The 17,220-nt window shown below is 42.0% G+C and overlaps 3 protein-coding genes across 4 annotated transcripts in view; all 3 read left to right on the top strand.

The window, feature by feature from the left end:
* Window positions 1-2,338: 2,338 nt before the first annotated feature.
* On the top strand, window positions 2,339-3,337 carry LOC132854777 (trace amine-associated receptor 13c-like). Its single transcript, XM_060883385.1, has one exon. The coding sequence runs from the start codon at window positions 2,339-2,341 to the stop codon at window positions 3,335-3,337; it is 999 nt and encodes a 332-aa protein (XP_060739368.1).
* Window positions 3,338-13,217: 9,880 nt separating this feature from the next.
* LOC132854769 (trace amine-associated receptor 13c-like) lies at window positions 13,218-14,210 on the top strand. The gene has a single exon (XM_060883377.1). It carries the CDS (start codon window positions 13,218-13,220, stop codon window positions 14,208-14,210), a length of 993 nt encoding a protein of 330 aa, XP_060739360.1.
* Window positions 14,211-16,786: 2,576 nt separating this feature from the next.
* The window catches only part of flvcr2b (FLVCR choline and putative heme transporter 2b), a 12,074-nt gene continuing 11,640 nt past the window's right edge, over window positions 16,787-17,220 (top strand). Inside the window, exon 1 of one of the 2 annotated variants that reach the window (XM_060883430.1) lies at window positions 16,787-17,220. This exon is cut by the window's right edge and continues 468 nt beyond it. In XM_060883430.1, the coding sequence (XP_060739413.1) occupies window positions 17,122-17,220 (99 nt within the window). In that variant the 5' untranslated portion in view covers window positions 16,787-17,121. The other variant, XM_060883431.1, reaches the window with a different exon arrangement.

Genomic DNA, 17,220 nt, shown 5'->3' with positions numbered 1-17,220 from the left:
GCCTAAGACTGCGGCTAGCATAGGCGTTGGGCCGCACCTTACCTCCTTGTTCCTGAGAAAGAACTGCCCCTAACCCACTCTAATTGTACGTCCATGTCCACCTCTAGAACAAAAGGCCTGGAGAAATCGGCGTAGACAAGAACAGGAGCAGTGGTTAATTTACTCTTGGTAACCACAATATTATTTGTGATGGTGTTTAATGAAAATACAGGAAATTTAAAAATGCCTGGAGAACGTCAAACAGATCAGGCCAGCGATCACTGCAACCCTCGGGCACAATTCAACCACCTCATGTCAAGTATGAATGAAACATTGCATATATTACATGTAAGGGTAAAACATTTCAAATTTCTAAATCATTTTATAATTCAAAGCGAATATATGAGCATATAAATTCTCTTAAAAGTATAACAACATGCACAACTTATGGAACAAACTTATGATGATTGTTAGCAGTCAAATGTGCATTCTATCTACAGTATTTCCAGTATCTGACAGAAGTAAGTACACCCCTCTCATTTTTGTAAATATTTATTTTATTATTGCTGAAGACAAGCAGACTATGGACATGGATTACTGGAACCAGGTCCTCGTGGTCTGCATGAGTGCTGCCGGCACTGGGGAGCTAGGAACCATGAATGCCAACATGTACTATGACATACTGAAGTAGAGTAGTTCCGAATCCAACCTTGGAGTCCAATGGAAATGAACTTGACTTAGACCTGCCTTGTCTCTTTGCAGAGGAATCTGGTAGTGTCTGTAGCACAGACAGGGTGCCTATCCTGGATGACCCACGTGTGCCAATAATGGAATAGTATGGAGTGAGGGTAGCATGGTGAAACAGGATTTACCAGAGACTGTTAATAGCCAAACGAGGCCTAGGCCACCACAAGTCAGGAGGCCACCAAGGTGGTATGGTGGTTGGACTAATTATTAGATCTCTCTAAATATGGTGATGTAAGTAAATAAATTTGCTCAAAATAATTAGTCTTACTGAATTGTCCAGGTCAGCTCTTTTTATCCAGATCAGCTCTTATATCTAGTGTCCAGTAACATGACAAAATGGAGAAAAGGTTAAATTTATGCAAATATTGAGCAGCTTGGTACAGCAGCTACCACTGTGAGTGAATACATTATAAAGCACAGATATTTTCTAGTGAATTTTATATACAAACAATGTAGAACGTTAGCTGCTCCAGACAGTGAAAAATGTTATCACTAAGGCAACCAGTAGTACTACTCCTACTACTGGTGACTTCTTAATACAGCGACTGCCAACATTCAGCAATAAAGTTACTGTATTTGTGAACGGTGCTTAATTATGCCTGTAATAAGGTTATTTGTAGAGATGAGCCGGATACCAGGCTGAAACGAGTATCCGGTATGGATAAAGCACTTCTACCGAGTACGAGTATTATACGAGTAATACGAGTCAATATCTGTGCTCGGATTGAATGAAAATCATCATTGGGTAGCTGATTGTGTCAGCGTTCTGTGATAGGCTAGTCACAGCGCCCCTCCCCTACAGACATACAGATCAGTCACTCGGGTTCGCGGGTCTTTTCTGTTAACGTTTAGGGTTTTTTCAGCTTTTTACTTCGGGTTGTAACATTAATAATACGTACTTACTAACCAGTAGAGTTCTGGTAAACGTGGGTTCGTTCAGACGTGGTGCTTGCTTGGTAGAATGCGACTCGCATTGCGTCTCTGCCTGTCGGAGATTTTTTTCTTTTTTAAACCTTCAGCTGTCTCTAACCAGTAACCAGACACCGAGTGTCTGACACGTTTTTGCTGTATTTCATAAAAACATAAAGGTAGTAAGCTTGTGTTATAAATATTACAAATTAATTATTACTGATTAAATCCCCGCCCATTTCAAGACAAGCCCCGCTTACTTCCGGGTTAGGCCCCACCCACTCTGAGTACGGATACAGATACAGATAATTCATATGGTTAACAGATACGGATACAGATACAGATAATGCTGTACTCGCTCATCCCTAGTTATTTGTTTAACCCGGGAGCTTGAAACTCTATGTGCCTTTATTTTTCTTTATCCACACTGCAACATTTCTAATGGTTTTTGTGGCCATCATCTGTTTTTGATACCTTCAATTTGTTCATGTTTTCTTTCTTGTAAACTGGAGAACCACATAATAATCTGTTTATCTGTGCTTAATGCCTTCTGTGGCCTTTTGTTTCCCCAAGGAATGACATCATTTTCACTAAGGTGTCAGTCAATTTGGGGGTGGGGGTGTGCCTAATTTCTAAACTATAAAATGATCTAAGCTGCCTGACCTATAATTCATTGGATCATAATGTAACAGTCTTTAAAAAAATGCCTGTATTGATGAATCTGACAGTGTTTAATCAGTCTAATCGCTGTGATCTTTTCTCCTGTCCAGAGAGCTCTGTATCTCCTGCAGTTTATATCTTACTGTACGTGTGTTCAGCTGCTGTGGTTCTGCTAACAGTGTGTGGAAATCTGCTCATCATCATCTCTGTTATTCACTTCAAGCAGCTTCACACACCAACAAACATGCTGGTGCTCTCTCTGGCTGTGTCGGATTTCTTCATTGGAGCTTTAGTGATGCCAGCAATGTTCATCTGGACAATTGAGTCATGCTGGATTTTTGGGGGAGATCTCTGCATTGTCTTTTCTTTAACTTATAGCTTCCTTACAACAATATCAATCTATAATATCACTCTGATTGCTGTGGATCGATATTTGGCTCTCTCAAACCCCTTTCTCTACATGAACAGAGTCTCTGTGAGGATCGGTTGTGTTGTAATTATTTTTAACTGGTGTGTGATGCTGATCTATATTTTAACATTCATGTATTTCAATTTCACAAATTCTGTAATGTGTCCTGGAGAGTGTTTAATCATTGTGAATGAGGTTTGGTATGTAATTGATCTCATATATTCATTTATATTTCCATTTTCTTTCATAATCATATTGTATAGTCAAGTTTTTGTGATTCCTAAGAAACATGTCACTGCTATCAGAGAGCTTAATAATCACACACGGCCTAAAACACAGAAAATCATCTCACACTCCATGAAATCTGAGAGAAAAGCAGCTAAAGTCCTCGGTATTTTAGTGTCTGTGTTTCTGGTGTGTTTACTTCCATATTTTATTTACAGTTTATTAGGGAATGTTATTGAACTACAGACAGAAATATTTCAGGAACTTCTGATCATACTCTATGTTAATTCCACTATTAATCCAGTTATTTATGCTTTATTTTATCCGTGGTTCAGGAGGTGTGTTAAGTTAACTGTAACTTTACAAATATTTCAGACAGACTCCTCATTAATCAATGTACTTTCATGAAAAATCTTTTTTTAAACCATCTGATAATGTCCTTGAAGTAAATATTGCTCTTATATATAATTTTAGGCTCTATTACAAATCAAATTTCAAAACCTAATTAATATTGTATATAATATTGTATACTGTAATGTATAATATGTAAATGTTGGGAATTATATACAGAAATGTAAAATAAAAATAAATCATTTGTATCTGTGTTTCTGGTGTGTTTCATATTTTATTTACAATTCATTAGTTTAAGTTATTGAACTACAGACAGAAACATCACTAAAAGTTTTGCTTGTACTTTATCTTAATTCAACAATTAATACAGGTATTTATGCTCTGTTTACACATGGATAAGGAGTTGTATTAAGGTAATTATAACTCTGCAGATATTCCAGACAGAATCTGCATTAATCAATGTTTGTTCGGAAAAATTATTTTTTCACTTGTTCCAAATTAACATGCATTAACAAGACCAAAAGTTTTTTACCAAGAAAATAAAAAATATATCTGTTTTATAGCAATTAATGTTTTTTGTTAAAAATTCTGTTAATATTCTATACATGCAAAACATTCAAACCCAAAATCCCAAATCATATTTGCAAATCCACAAATATGAAGTGTTGTACAGATATCCAGTTATAATGAAAGGCATGCTGAAGGGCAGTTTAACATCACAACCTACTACACTCCCTCTCAACTGGCAGAGGGAAACCTCACCCGAGTTTTGACCCACTTCGAGATTGTTTCTGGCTCCTATGGACATTTAAGCAGCATGCAAGCTAATTCTAGCATGAAGTATTGTTCCTTTGTGTCTACACCAAGCCTTGCTATAATGCAATTGTTTAGACTTACTGTCTGTGACCATTGCATGTTTCTTCTACTACGATTTCTTGCTCTGCCTGTTTTTCTGGTTTGTTTACCAGTGTGTTTAGCTTTCCCAGTTCTGACTGTTTTTTCCTGTTTTTTTTTTCTGTCCCGAGTCATCAGCGAAGCAACGTATGCACATGCCCAGACAGTCCACAGCCACTTCCAGGACAGCAGAGAGACTCGGCGCATGTGGCAGGGCATACAGGCGATCGCAAACTACAGGACATCTTCTTGCTTGTGATAGAGACACCTCCCTCCCAGATGCACTGAATGGCTTCTACACTCTTTTTGAAGTGCAGAACAATCTAGCGACAAGGAATCCCTACCCCCAATGATCAGGTACTCTATCTATCCCCGGCTGATGTGAGGAGAACACTATGCAGAGTTAACCCACAAAGGTTTGCTGGACCAGACAGCATTCCTGGCAGGGTGCTCAGGGAAAGTGCAGATCAGCTAGCGGATGTCTTCACTGACATCTTCAACATTTCCCTGAGCGGTGGTGTTGTTCCTACCTGCCTCAAGACAACCACCATTGTCCTGCCATGATGACTATCATCCCATTGCACTCATACTCATTGTAATTAAGTGCTTCAAGAAGCTCGTCATGAAGCACATGAAGACCCAGTTACCACCCTCACTGGACCCCGCCAAACCACTCCATGGAAGATGGCGTTGCCACAGCCCTTCATTTGTCCCTCAACCCCCTTGACAACAAAGATACTTACGTACAAAGTCTGTTTATAGACTTTAGTTTATCATCAACAAAAGCACGTGGCCAAAGTCCGGGCTGATTCCTGACACTTTACACATTCTGTCTTGCACATTTCATTCAATTGCTGTGCTGCACAATTCAATGCAATACCTCATATAACTGCTACTATTATATTAGTGTAGTATATAAGTGTTTATTCCAGTATTTCTGCACATAAAACTGTATATTGTCTAAAATATACAGTATGTACACTGGTCGGCGCTGCTTTTGTGTATTGTCTTTTGTGTAATGTCTTGTATTGTTTTTTGCACTGTCTTTTTGTCTTGTGTCTCACACCATTTGTACCAGGTTGCACAGATGCACTTTATGTGTCTAGGACAAAACCTACTTAAATCCTTAGCTCTGTCCTGGAGGAATGTTGTCTCATTTCACTGTGTACTGCATCAGCTATATATGGTTATAATGACAATAAAAGCTTCCATAGATCCATAGCACCAACTACCTTTAAAAGTTCAAGGTTTATTCCCATCCTGAAGACACCTGCTCTGGATCCATCAGATATCAGTAACTACAGACCAGTGTCACTTCTCTCATTTATCTTTAAAAGGTACTTGTTCAGTCTCATTTGGAGACTGAACTACTGCAACTGTCTCCTGTCAGGTCTACATATGAACACAATTTGTACTGTCTAAATCAGCGGTCCCCAACTCCCGGGCCGCGGACCAGTACCAGTCCGTGGATCATATGGTACCGGGCCGCGCAAGGAACATTAAATTATTTCCATTTTATTTACTGTGGTGTATTTCTCTCGGGTTTTTTGCAACTTTCCATGGACAAGAGGTTAACCGGGAGCTGAGAGACGTCACCTAAAGCCGCACCAATACCGTGCATGCGCAAAATATCGGGGCGGTTTTAGGTGGCGTCTGGAGCTGAGCGGCTGCAATCGGCAGTGGCGTTGTAGCTTTGGTGGAGAGAAGGGGTGTATCGCTCTTCTCTCTGTTCACTGGTACTTGCTCATGTTTAACAGTGCTTGTTGTACGTGTATATTGTGTTTGCTCAAATTTAACCCACAAATTAGCAAAAAGGAGTACGAAACAGATGTCATTAGAAAGTTAGAAACTCTGCCGGTGTTCTGGATTAAAGTCATGGCGGAATACCCTGAGATTGCCACCACAGCACTTAAATCCCTCTTGCCATTTCCGACATCCTATCTGTGTTAAGCAGGGTTTTCTGCAGTGACAGCAACCAAAACAAAACAACAGAATAAACTGGACATAAGCAACACACTTCGGGTGTCATTGTCTCCTATTACCCCAGATGAAACGATCTCGTTGCAAAGAAACAAGCTCAGGGTTCTCATTGATTTAGCAATCTAGGGAGTTAAAATGTTAAATTACTTTATATTCATTTTTTGATGTAACTGTATTTTATTTTGAAGGCATGTTTAAATACAATTAAATTTAAATTATTAAAACAATCTAAAATATCAGCAATCAACGGAGATCTCTGCCCAAGCTCAGTAGCTCGGCGGCTACCATAAGCAGCTGACGCGGCTTACCTCGCTCACCGGAGAGCTCGCCGCAGCACTGCAGAATTTGCGAGGGATCACCGGGGCGCTAACCCTGCGGCACCGGCAGGGCCTCCTCCAGCCACCTCATATGCCGCCCCTGCGGTCGCCAGTTGCGGTCGCAAGTTTTACGGAGACCCTGGGAGGTGTAGAGGTTTTTTGATGCAGTGCTCGCTCTTTGTGGCGCAACAACCTGCTCTCTACCCGACCGAGGCCAGCCGTATTGCCTTCGTCTGCACACTCCTCACTGGTAAGGCGTTGGAGTGGGCCACCGCAGTATGGAGAGAGAACGGTACCGCGTTTCCCACCTTCGAGCACTTCCTCAATCAGTTTTGCACCATCTTTGACCACTCCGCTACAGGAGAGAGCGCAGAGGAGCGCTTGCTGGCCATATCCCAGGGAGATCGCTCTGCCGCAGATTACGTGCTGGCCTTCCGCACCCTCACCATGGAAGCAGGCTGGGAGGAAAGACCCCTCAAGCTGCTATACAAAGGCTTGAACCCGGACCTGCAAGCCGAGCTCGCCTATCGGGATGAGGGGAGAAGCCTGTCCGAGTTCATGGAACTTTCTATTCAGATTGACAACCTGATGAGAACCCATCGAACCCCCGTATGCGCCTTCCAAACTGAGACCGCCGAACCCATGCAGCTCGATTACACGCACCTCACGCCTGAAGAGAGAGCGTAGTGGAGGCGATAGTCGGTCGGCCTCTTGGAGAAGAACGGATGATTACACGCCAGGCATGGTGGGCCATGTTTTTCACACGTTTCCAGTTCACCGTGACCTACGAACCAGGAACCAAGAACGCTAAAGCCGATGCGCTATCGCGTGTATACCGGGAGGCCAACCAGGAAGCACCTGCAGAACCCATCATCCCTGAGGTCCGCATACTGGCTCCAGTTCAGTGGGACATCATGATGGAAATCTCCCAGGCCAACTCGCGGTCGCCTACTCCGGTACATTGCCCTCCTGCAAAAACTTATGTACCCGAAGACCTACACACAGCCGTCCTCGAGCTTCTACATGCCAATCCCAGCTCCGGCCATCCCGGCATCTCGGGAATGATCCACCTCACACAAAAACAATTCTGGTGGCCGTTGCTCTCGTTGGACGCACGGGATTTCATCAAGGGCTGCGCCATGTGTAACACTTCGAAAGCCTATCACCAACTCCCCGCGGGATTGTTACTGCCTCTGCCAATTCCACAACGGCCCTGGTCCCACATAGCCATCGACTTCCTCACAGATCTGCCCAGGTCTAACAACTGCACGGTAATTATCTCCGTCATCGACCGATTCTCGAAAGCATGCCGCATGATCCCTCTACTAAAACTCCCCACGGCATTCGAAACGGCCGAAACCCTCTGCACCTTCGTATTCCGTTTTTTCGGCTTGCCTGAGGATATTGTTTCTGACAGAGGGCCCCAATTCACTTCACGAGTCTGGTCGGCTTTCTTCAAACAGCTAAATGTCAACGTCAGCCTCACCTCGGGATATCACCCACAGGCCAACGGGCAGACGGAGCACCTGAACCAAGAACTCACCCGCTTCCTCCGCTCCTACTGCCAGAACAATCAGTCCAACTGGAGCAAATACTTCATATGGGCCGAATACGCGCAAAACTCTCTCATCAATCCCGCCACTGGCCTCACTCCCTTCCAGTGTATTCTGGGTTATCAACCCCCCTTGTTCCCATGGTCCGGCAATCCATCCGACCTACTGGCCATGGACGAGTGGTTTCGAGTGTGCTTTAACTCTCTTCATTTGAATATATTGTCTTCTGGTAAAGTAGGTTCCTGACTTTTGTATACTATCTGCTTAACTCACTTTGTTCTAGAGTAGTGTGATTTGAATAGTTATATTCTATACCATTGTTGATTTTTATAGTGTTGGTCCTTGTTGTTCTCTCAGCTGATTAATCAGGAGTAGTTTCAGTCTACCTTAAGGTGTGAATTGGGGGCAGGGCTTACCTATTTAAATTGGTAAGTGTCTGTAGCGCTAGCGTCTGTAGCGGTTTGTAAGTATCTCTCTCTCTCTCTCTCATTGTAAACTTAGTGTCTAATACTGTTTTGCTATATTCTACCATACCTTAATTCTCACTCTTGTTTGACTGCAAATATGTGCCTTAAACCCATCTCTGTACTCAATTCCTACACTCGCAGATGCTCTCGTCCACAGAGCAGAGGTCACAATCCCAGTAACCTCATCTACCCTCCTCTGTTGTGTAAGTCTCAAACAGTGGTGGTAGGTGGGCTCTGGAATTGCCAGTCTGCTGTGAAAAAAGCTGATTTTATCTCTGCTTTAACTTCCCATTACTCCTTTGATTTTCTTGCGCTAACAGAGACCTGGATATCCCCACAGAACACTGCTACACCAGCTGCTTTATCCTCTGCCTATGCTTTCTCTCACTCACCATGAGAAACAGGCAGGGGTGGTGGTACTTCTCGACTCATTCACACTCACACTCAACAGCTACATCCCCACACACAAAGGAGGCAATGTGCTGGACCTGGTTTTCACCCGTCCTTCTCCAGCTACTTCTCCGTGACTGCTACCCCACTACACGTTTCTGATCATCACCTGGTATCCTTCACCATCACTCTCCCTACCCTACCTAAAACTACCTCTCACCCCCTCGCTCTTACCCGCCGCAACCTTTACTCTGTCTCCCCTTCTTCTGTAGCTTCTGGCACTCTTTCTTCCCTTCCTGATCCTGAGTCTTTTTCCTCACTGCCCTTGGACTCGGCCACAGATACTTTCCTCTCATCTCTTTCCTCAACTATGGACTTCCTCTGCCCTATGTCCACTAAACCCAAGAAAACTTCTTGTTCTGCTCCTTGGCTTTCAGATGTGCTGCGCAACAATCGAAGAGAGCTAAGATCATCAGAGAGAAAGTGGAAGAAATCACAACTTGATGCAGATCTTGATTCTTACCGAACACTCATGGCCAAGTTCTCCTCAGATGTGACTTCTGCCAAGACTTCCTTCTACAAGGAAAAGCTTGAAGCTTCCTCACATGACCCTCAGAAATTCCACAACATCATCTCTTCTCTGCTCAACCCCCCGGCTCCACCTTCTTCATCCTCCCTGATTGCAGAAGACTTTGCTTCTTTATACCAGGAGAAGATTGAGGAAATCTGCCGGACCTTCACTTCAGCCCCGACTGCACTTACATCTCAGAGTATGAACTCCCCGACACCTTTGTTGTCGCATCTCTCAACTGCAACAGCAGAAGAGATTCTAAAACTCATCCAGTCTTGCAATCCTACCACCTGCCCATTGGATCCACTCCCTTCCACTATGCTCCAGACCATCTCGCAAGACCTTCTGCCCTTCATTACCACTATCGCCAATAGATCCATAGCATCTGGTCAGGTACCAACTACTTTCAAGAGAGCAAGGGTTATTCCCATCCTGAAGAAACCTGCTCTGGATCCATCAGACATCAGTAACTACAGACCGGTATCACTTCTCTCGTTTCTTTCAAACGCATTCTTGAACGCATTGTCTTTAATCAACTGTCTGTCTATCTCTCACAGAACAACCTCCAAGACCCCAACCAGTCTGGCTTTAAAGCAGCTCATTCCACAGAGACAGCCCTTTTAGATGTCTCTGAGAAACTACATGCTGCTAGATCAGCCAATCTCTCATCCGTCCTTATCCTCCTTGACCTTTCAGCAGCGTTTGATATGGTCAACCATAAGACTCTCTTAGCCACCCTCAGGAGTCTTGGGATTTGCGGATCAGCTTGGGAGTGGTTCGCTTCCTACCTGGAAGGACGCTCATATCAGGTAACATGGAGGGGAGTGACATCTGCTCCACGCAGACTCTCCACTGGCGTCCCACAAGGCTCAGTACTTGGTCCTCTTCTTTTCTCCCTGTATACTCACTCTCTTGGTGAAGTTATTTCCTCACATGGGTTCTCTTACCACTGCTATGCTGATGATACACAACTTATCTTCTCTTTCCCACCCGCAGATGCCACAGCTTCTGACCGGATCTCTGCATGTCTGGCAGAAATTTCATCATGGATGACTGCTCATCAGTTAAAGCTTAATCCTAGCAAAACTGAGCTGCTCTTCATCCCAGGTGATTCATCCCCAGGTCATGATCTTGCTATATCCTTGCTATATCCTGATCTCCCCTTCAGCCACAGCTCGCAACCTTGGGGTAACCATGGACAATCAACTGTCCTTTTCCTCTCATGTTGCTAATGTGACTCGCTCATGTCGGTTTCTTCTCTACAACATTAGAAGGATTCGGCCATTTCTGTCCACACAGGCTGCTCAGGTACTTGTTCAGTCTCTTGTCATTTCTAGGCTGGATTACTGCAATGCACTGCTGGCAGGTCTACCTATGAACGCAATCCGTCCTCTGCAAATGATCCAAAATGCAGCTGCCCGGCTTGTTTTCAACCTGCCAAAGTTCTCGCATACCACCCCGCTGCTGCGATCCCTCCACTGGCTTCCGGTAGCTGCACGCATCAGATTCAAAACACTGATGCTGGCCTACAAAGCCAAAAATGGACCAGCTCCCTCTTACCTCAAAGCCCTCATCACTCCTCGCACTGCACCCTGCACCCTCCGATCTACCAGCACTGCTCGACTGGTTCCACCATCTCTCAGGGTAAGAGGCAAGTATACTACAAGACTCTTCTCTGTACTGGCACCAAGGTGGTGGAATGAACTTCCCCTAGAGGTCCGGACAGCTGAGTCACTGGATATTTTCAAGAGGCGGTTGAAGACCTACTTATTCAGGAAACACTTCAACTAGCACTTCTTTCCTTATCTTTCGCATTTAAAAAAATAAAAAATAAAAAATAAAAAAATAAAAAACACACACCTTTGACACTTTTTCATTGCAACTTTGAACAAATGTTTTAAGCTCATGGTATCTTAAGTATGTAACCTAGTGAGCCAGCATTAATGTATTCAATGTTAGAGATTTAAACACTTATGTACGTCGCTCTGGATAAGGGCGTCTGCCAAATGCTGTAAATGTAAATGTAAATGTAAATCTAAATGTTTTGCCGGAGCGAGGAGACATGGATGGTGGCTCATCGCCAGCTGCAGAGAGCCATCCGGAGGCAAAACGTCCAGGCCAACAGATGCCACAGAGCGCATCCCAACTATCAGCCCAGTCAGTGGGTCTGGCTCTCCACCCGCGACATCCGTCTCCGCCTGCACAGCAGAAAGCTCAGCCTCAGGTATGTGGGGAATCATTTATCTGGCTCTCCACCCGCGACATCCATCTCCGCCTGCCCAGCAGAAAGCTCAGCCTCAGGTATGTGGGGAATATATTTTAGAATCATCAAGCAAGTAAACCCGGTGTCTTATCACCTGGCACTACCTCCCACTTACCGCATCTCGCCCACCTTTCAAGTCTCGCTGCTGAAACCCGCTGATGGACCGAGAGGGGACCCGGAGGGGGTCACTGATCCGTCGGGTCCGCCGCCTCTACTGATCGGCGGTGAGGAGGCATACCAGATTCGCAACCTATTGGACTCCAGATGCCGGGGAGGCAACCTTGAATACCTGGTCGACTGGGCGGGGGACATCCTGGACCCCTCGCTCCTCGCTGACTTCCACCAACGGCACCCAGACAGACCAGCCCCTCAGGCTCGGGGAAGACCCCGGCGTCGCATGCATCCTCGCGTTGGGAGCCGCTCGCAGGGGGGGCTCTGTCATGATTGGAGCACCTGCCTCACCTCCCGAGCACCAACACAGAGAAGTGTCTCCGGAGTACTAGTCGCTTCCGGACTGCAGTTCCCATATTCCCCGCACCAGGACTAATTACGCCAACAGCTATCGCCTATTTCTCACACTATATAAAGCGAACTTGAACTTGACCCCAGTGCAAAGTCTCGATTTGCTATTGCGATCAGTCTGAGCATTTTCCTGTGTTTCTCTAGTTCCGGTTTTGCTATTCTGTTTCTGTATTTTGGTTTCTCAACTGTTTGCCGCCTGCCCTGACCTTCTGCCTGTATTACCGACCACGATTTCTGCCTTCGCTACGTTGTTGTGTTTGCCGACCTTGACCTTGCCTGTTGTTTACGAGATTGTACAATAAAGCTGCTAATGGATCATCAGCCATATGACGCATCATTACAAGTGTAAAGAGGCTCTCAACAGAGTTTTAGGCTGATGGTATTCCTAGTCTTTGTCCCACTAAACCAGTGTTAATGTTTTTTGTTTATAGAGACTTTTGTTTTTTTTGTATGCTGCTCTGGATAAGGGTGTCTGCCAAATGGCATAAAAATAAATGTAAAGGGCTGTTGGACTAGGCAGCAGAAACTGAGCAAAGAAGCAGTCAATCACATGTTGTGTAAATGGATTAAGCATTAACATGTTTTGTTTTTTTGTCCTGTTGCATGATATTCCTCCCAATTACATTCATTTTCACATACATATTCTATAGACTTTTGAATTCATATGGAGTTTCTCTATCATAAATAAATATTAGTGAGATTTTGTGACCCTTCTGTTTTATTTTTCTTTCGATTATTAGTTTCTATCAATGTTTTCTTAATTAAAAAATGAAGAACCAAATAATAATAGGTGTTTATCTGTGCTCAGTGCCTTCTCTAGTTGTTTGTTTCCCAAAGGCATGACATCATATTCAGCTCTCAATCAATCTTGTGGGCGTGCCTAATTTCTAAAGTATAAAAATATCTGTGCTGCCTGATAGATATATATATATATTCGTTTATTTCTAATGTAACAAGGACATTTTTTAAATGCTGTACTGATGAACCTGACAGAGTTTAATCAGTCTGATGGCTGTGATCATTTCTCCTGTCCAGAGAGATCTGTATCTCCTGCAGTTTATATCTTACTGTATGTGTGTTCAGCTGCTGTGGTTCTGCTAACAGTGTGTGGAAATCTGCTCATCATCATCTCTGTTCTTCACTTCAAGCAGCTTCACACACCAACAAACATGCTGCTGCTCTCTCTGGCTGTGTCAGATTTCTTCATTGGAGCTTTAGTGATGCCGCCAATGTTCATCTGGACAATCGAGTCATGTTGGATTTTTGATAAGGGGTACTGCATCAGTTTCTTGATGATTTCTTATATTTTAACAAGTTTATCCATCTATAATATCGCTCTGATTGCTGTAGATCGGTATTTGGCTCTCTCAAACCCTTTTCTTTACATGAACACAATCTCAAAGCAGACAATGAGCATTGTTGTTTTTAATAGCTGGAGTGCTTCTCTGGTGTATAACATATCACTCTGTTATTTCAATGGTAGCTTTTCAAGTTCTGTAATGTGTCCTGGAGAATGTTATCTTTTTCTGAGTGAGGTTTGGGCTGTAATTGATCTTGTAGTTTCATTTATATTCCCACTTTCTGTCATAATCATATTGTATACTCTAGTTTTTGTGATTGCTAAGAAGCATGCCATTGCTATCAGAGAGCTTAATAATCACACACGGACTAAAACACAGAAAATCACCTCACACTCCATGAAATCTGAGAGAAAAGCAGCTAAAGTCCTCGGTATTTTAGTGTCTGTGTTTCTGGTGTGTTTACTTCCATATTTTATTTACAGTTTATTAGGTGATGTTATTGAACTACAGACAGAAACATTTCAAAAAGTATTTATTGTGCTTTATTTTAATTCCACCATTAATCCAGTTATTTATGCTCTGTTTTATACGTGGTTCAGGAGGTGTGTTAAATTAATCATAACTCTACAAATATTCCAGACAGACTCTGCATTAATCAATGTTCTGTCATGAATGTGTTTTTTAACTGTATGTATGTATAAAGGCATGAAAAAGAAATTCAGTGAGGTCCAAAAGTCTGAGACCACACTGAAATTCTCAGAGGTTTTTGTCTTTATTTAAAACTAGGATTAATCAAATATAAAAGTTGTACAACAACGATAGGAAATATTTCCTGTATGTAATTCAGTCATTCAGTATTCATGATTCATGTCTTCAGACAATGCTCCAATGGATTTGATCAATAATGGATGGACAGATTTTAGAAAAACTTGGGAAATCTTTAAGAGATACCAGATGGATGTGACTGTGGGTAACATAATATACAGCAAATATATTTGTAGATTGTAAATGGAAGCATTTTCATTAGTGATCTCAGATATAAAGATCAACTGACCCTGTTATACACAGTGTCCCTCTAAGTTCAAGATTCCGTTCCTTTCTCAGTATATCTAAATCCTATTGTCAAGATCAATCATCGACAATGCCCTTGCGTTCAGGGGATTTAGAAAGAATTAAGAGAACTGATACTGGTCTGTATTTGCTGATGTCTTCAGGATACGGAGCAGGTTTCGTCAGGATGCGAATAACCCCTTCTCCCTCAAAGGTAGTTTGTAGATTAAGATTATAACTGGTAGGAGGAGAAGAGCTAATTAGATGCAGGGCTGTCAAGTGTCACACATTGAGAGTGACAGTCACACATTTCGGTATTTTGTCACGCTCTCCCGCCACACATCGTATTTCTCACGCAGAAAAACCTTTTGACAATTTATCATATATTTAATAAGCCGCAGCGCCCAAAATGTATCAGTCCGCACCGCTTAGTCGAGCTTGACACTTATCAGCCAATCAAAAAAAGAGGCTACACAATAGCCAATCAGAAAATAGCACTATCTGTGTAAGATTTAACGCAACAACCAGTGAAAAAAAAACAGTCATTAGCGAGGGTATTTTCGCTGGTCAGTTTGAACAAAACCTCAAAATGAAACAATCATGACCCTGAAAAATGTCTTGGCTTGAGCCAAACTGTTTTAAATGGGAGCAACATTACAAATGATAAAGTAGTCCAAAAAGGCAAACACACACACACACACACACACACACACGCGCGCGCACGCACACACACACGTACGCGCGCACACACACAAATTAATAAATGGAAATTAAACTAATACTTTGTATTTGGTTAAATTGCGGTCAGCGATCGATCCTTACCAAACACAACTCCCCCATTATTGTTTTGTTTTTTGTTTTTGTTTTTTGTTTTTTTGTTTTTGTTTTATTTTTTTATTTTTTTATTTTTTTATTATTTTGGGGGGGGGGGATTGGAGATGTCACGCTTGCCTGTCTTCAAAACTTGAGAGCCCTGTAGATGTACATTGATTTACACTTTGATTCACACAGATGTACATTGGCTACAGGCTACATGTTCTCCTGTTGGCCTGTAGCCATCATCTGGTAACCAGTTTAGAGCATGTCCATTCCACACCAAGCTGTGAGCTGATCCACCCATTTTCAGATACTCTGATAACTGCCTGGTCTTGACTCCAACTTTTGTCAACCTTGTCATGTCACTGGATAAACTCACATCTAGTCAACAATGGTTGCTTGTGTTGCTGGATGTCACCAGCTCTCATTGAAATGAACGGTTTTCCAGTGGATTTGTCTCTGCGAGTCGACTCATATAAGTGAGCTGAGCCAAATGATCCGACTCACTGACACACCGAATCGTCACCAGAGATGTGATTCAATTCAGCAGAAATGCAGTAAACAGATTTGACCAGCAGATGCTGCTGTTTTCATAATTTTCGCTTTTCTTTTTCTTGTATTTACGTTTTGTCTGATTTTTGTATATTATACCTAAATCGTAAATAATAAAGTACAGTGAATCCCACGGAGTTTTAAACAACAGGCTTCTAATATTTGGTGCTTTTCAAATTCAGTGTAATAATCTTAATTTCGCTTTAATGTTTTGAGAATAAAGTCTGAATTTCCTTTTAGTTATTTTGACGGCTCTTATTTTGAAAAGGGTTTGCGTCTTATTACAATTTATTATTGTCATTATTATCTTACTGATTATATTTTTTATTTATGTTTTCTGAATTATTTTTGTATGCTTTTTTTTAAGGAATTGAAATATTTTGAAAATCTTTATTCTGATCAAATACAGTAATCGCATCATTTAGAAAAAAACTATTTTTACATTATAAATTAAATAAATGGTTTTATTCATAAGAACAGATATTTAAATATATATAATATTTCATATAATGTTTATACATTTATTTTTTTTATTTATTAAGAATATATGAATAGAATGAATAAAGTGATATCAAGTTTATAGTTAACACACAATTTAGATTTGGTTATAAATTTGTAGTTCATAAATCAGAAAAAGAAAAAGATGTACAAATTAAACTTTAATTCAATTGATATAGAAAAAATTTAATAATATAATAAATAACGTGTATAGATTTTAATTTTTAAATAAATAAATAAATAAACGTATTTTCTTGTCCAATCAGGTTCTCAATGTGTGACTCAGAAGACCGAAAACTGTTAACCAATCAGTTTGAAGAGGGCGGGGCAAAAAGTGTCCGGTGTCAAACTTCAGCTGCAGTAGAAACTTTGGACGGTTCTGTTTGAAGTCGGAATTTTAACCAGTTTGATCTGTTAATGTAAATATTTTGTATCCGTGTAAAGAGATAAAAGCGAAACTACACATTTAGTTTAATCCTAACTTAGTCAGTAGGTTAAGTAAAGTTGATCAAAGTCAGAGTTTATGACTAGTCACGTTTACTAGCACAGAATATTTCCTGTTTTTTATAAACAAGATTTCTTGATTGATTGACGAGTTCAGAGAAGTCTGATCTGATCTGATCTGATCTGATCTGAATGTTGAGTTGGACACTGGATTGGACACATCATGGGAGAGCAGAGAAACTCAGACTGTGGGGTGAATGAGAAATGTTTCTCCAACAGTGAAGCTCAGAATGAACATGGAGTGCAGATCTTCTCAGAGCCC

This window comes from Tachysurus vachellii, chromosome 12 (genome assembly GCF_030014155.1).
Source record: "Tachysurus vachellii isolate PV-2020 chromosome 12, HZAU_Pvac_v1, whole genome shotgun sequence".
Lineage (NCBI taxonomy): Eukaryota > Metazoa > Chordata > Actinopteri > Siluriformes > Bagridae > Tachysurus > Tachysurus vachellii.
This window is presented reverse-complemented; position numbering and strand designations above follow the sequence as displayed.

Bases quoted from the DNA above. Each gene is read 5' to 3' on its own strand.
- LOC132854777 (XM_060883385.1), top strand. From the start codon at position 2,339: ATGCCTGTATTGATGAATCTGACAGTGTTTAATCAGTCTAATCGCTGT.
- LOC132854769 (XM_060883377.1), top strand. From the start codon at position 13,218: ATGAACCTGACAGAGTTTAATCAGTCTGATGGCTGTGATCATTTCTCC.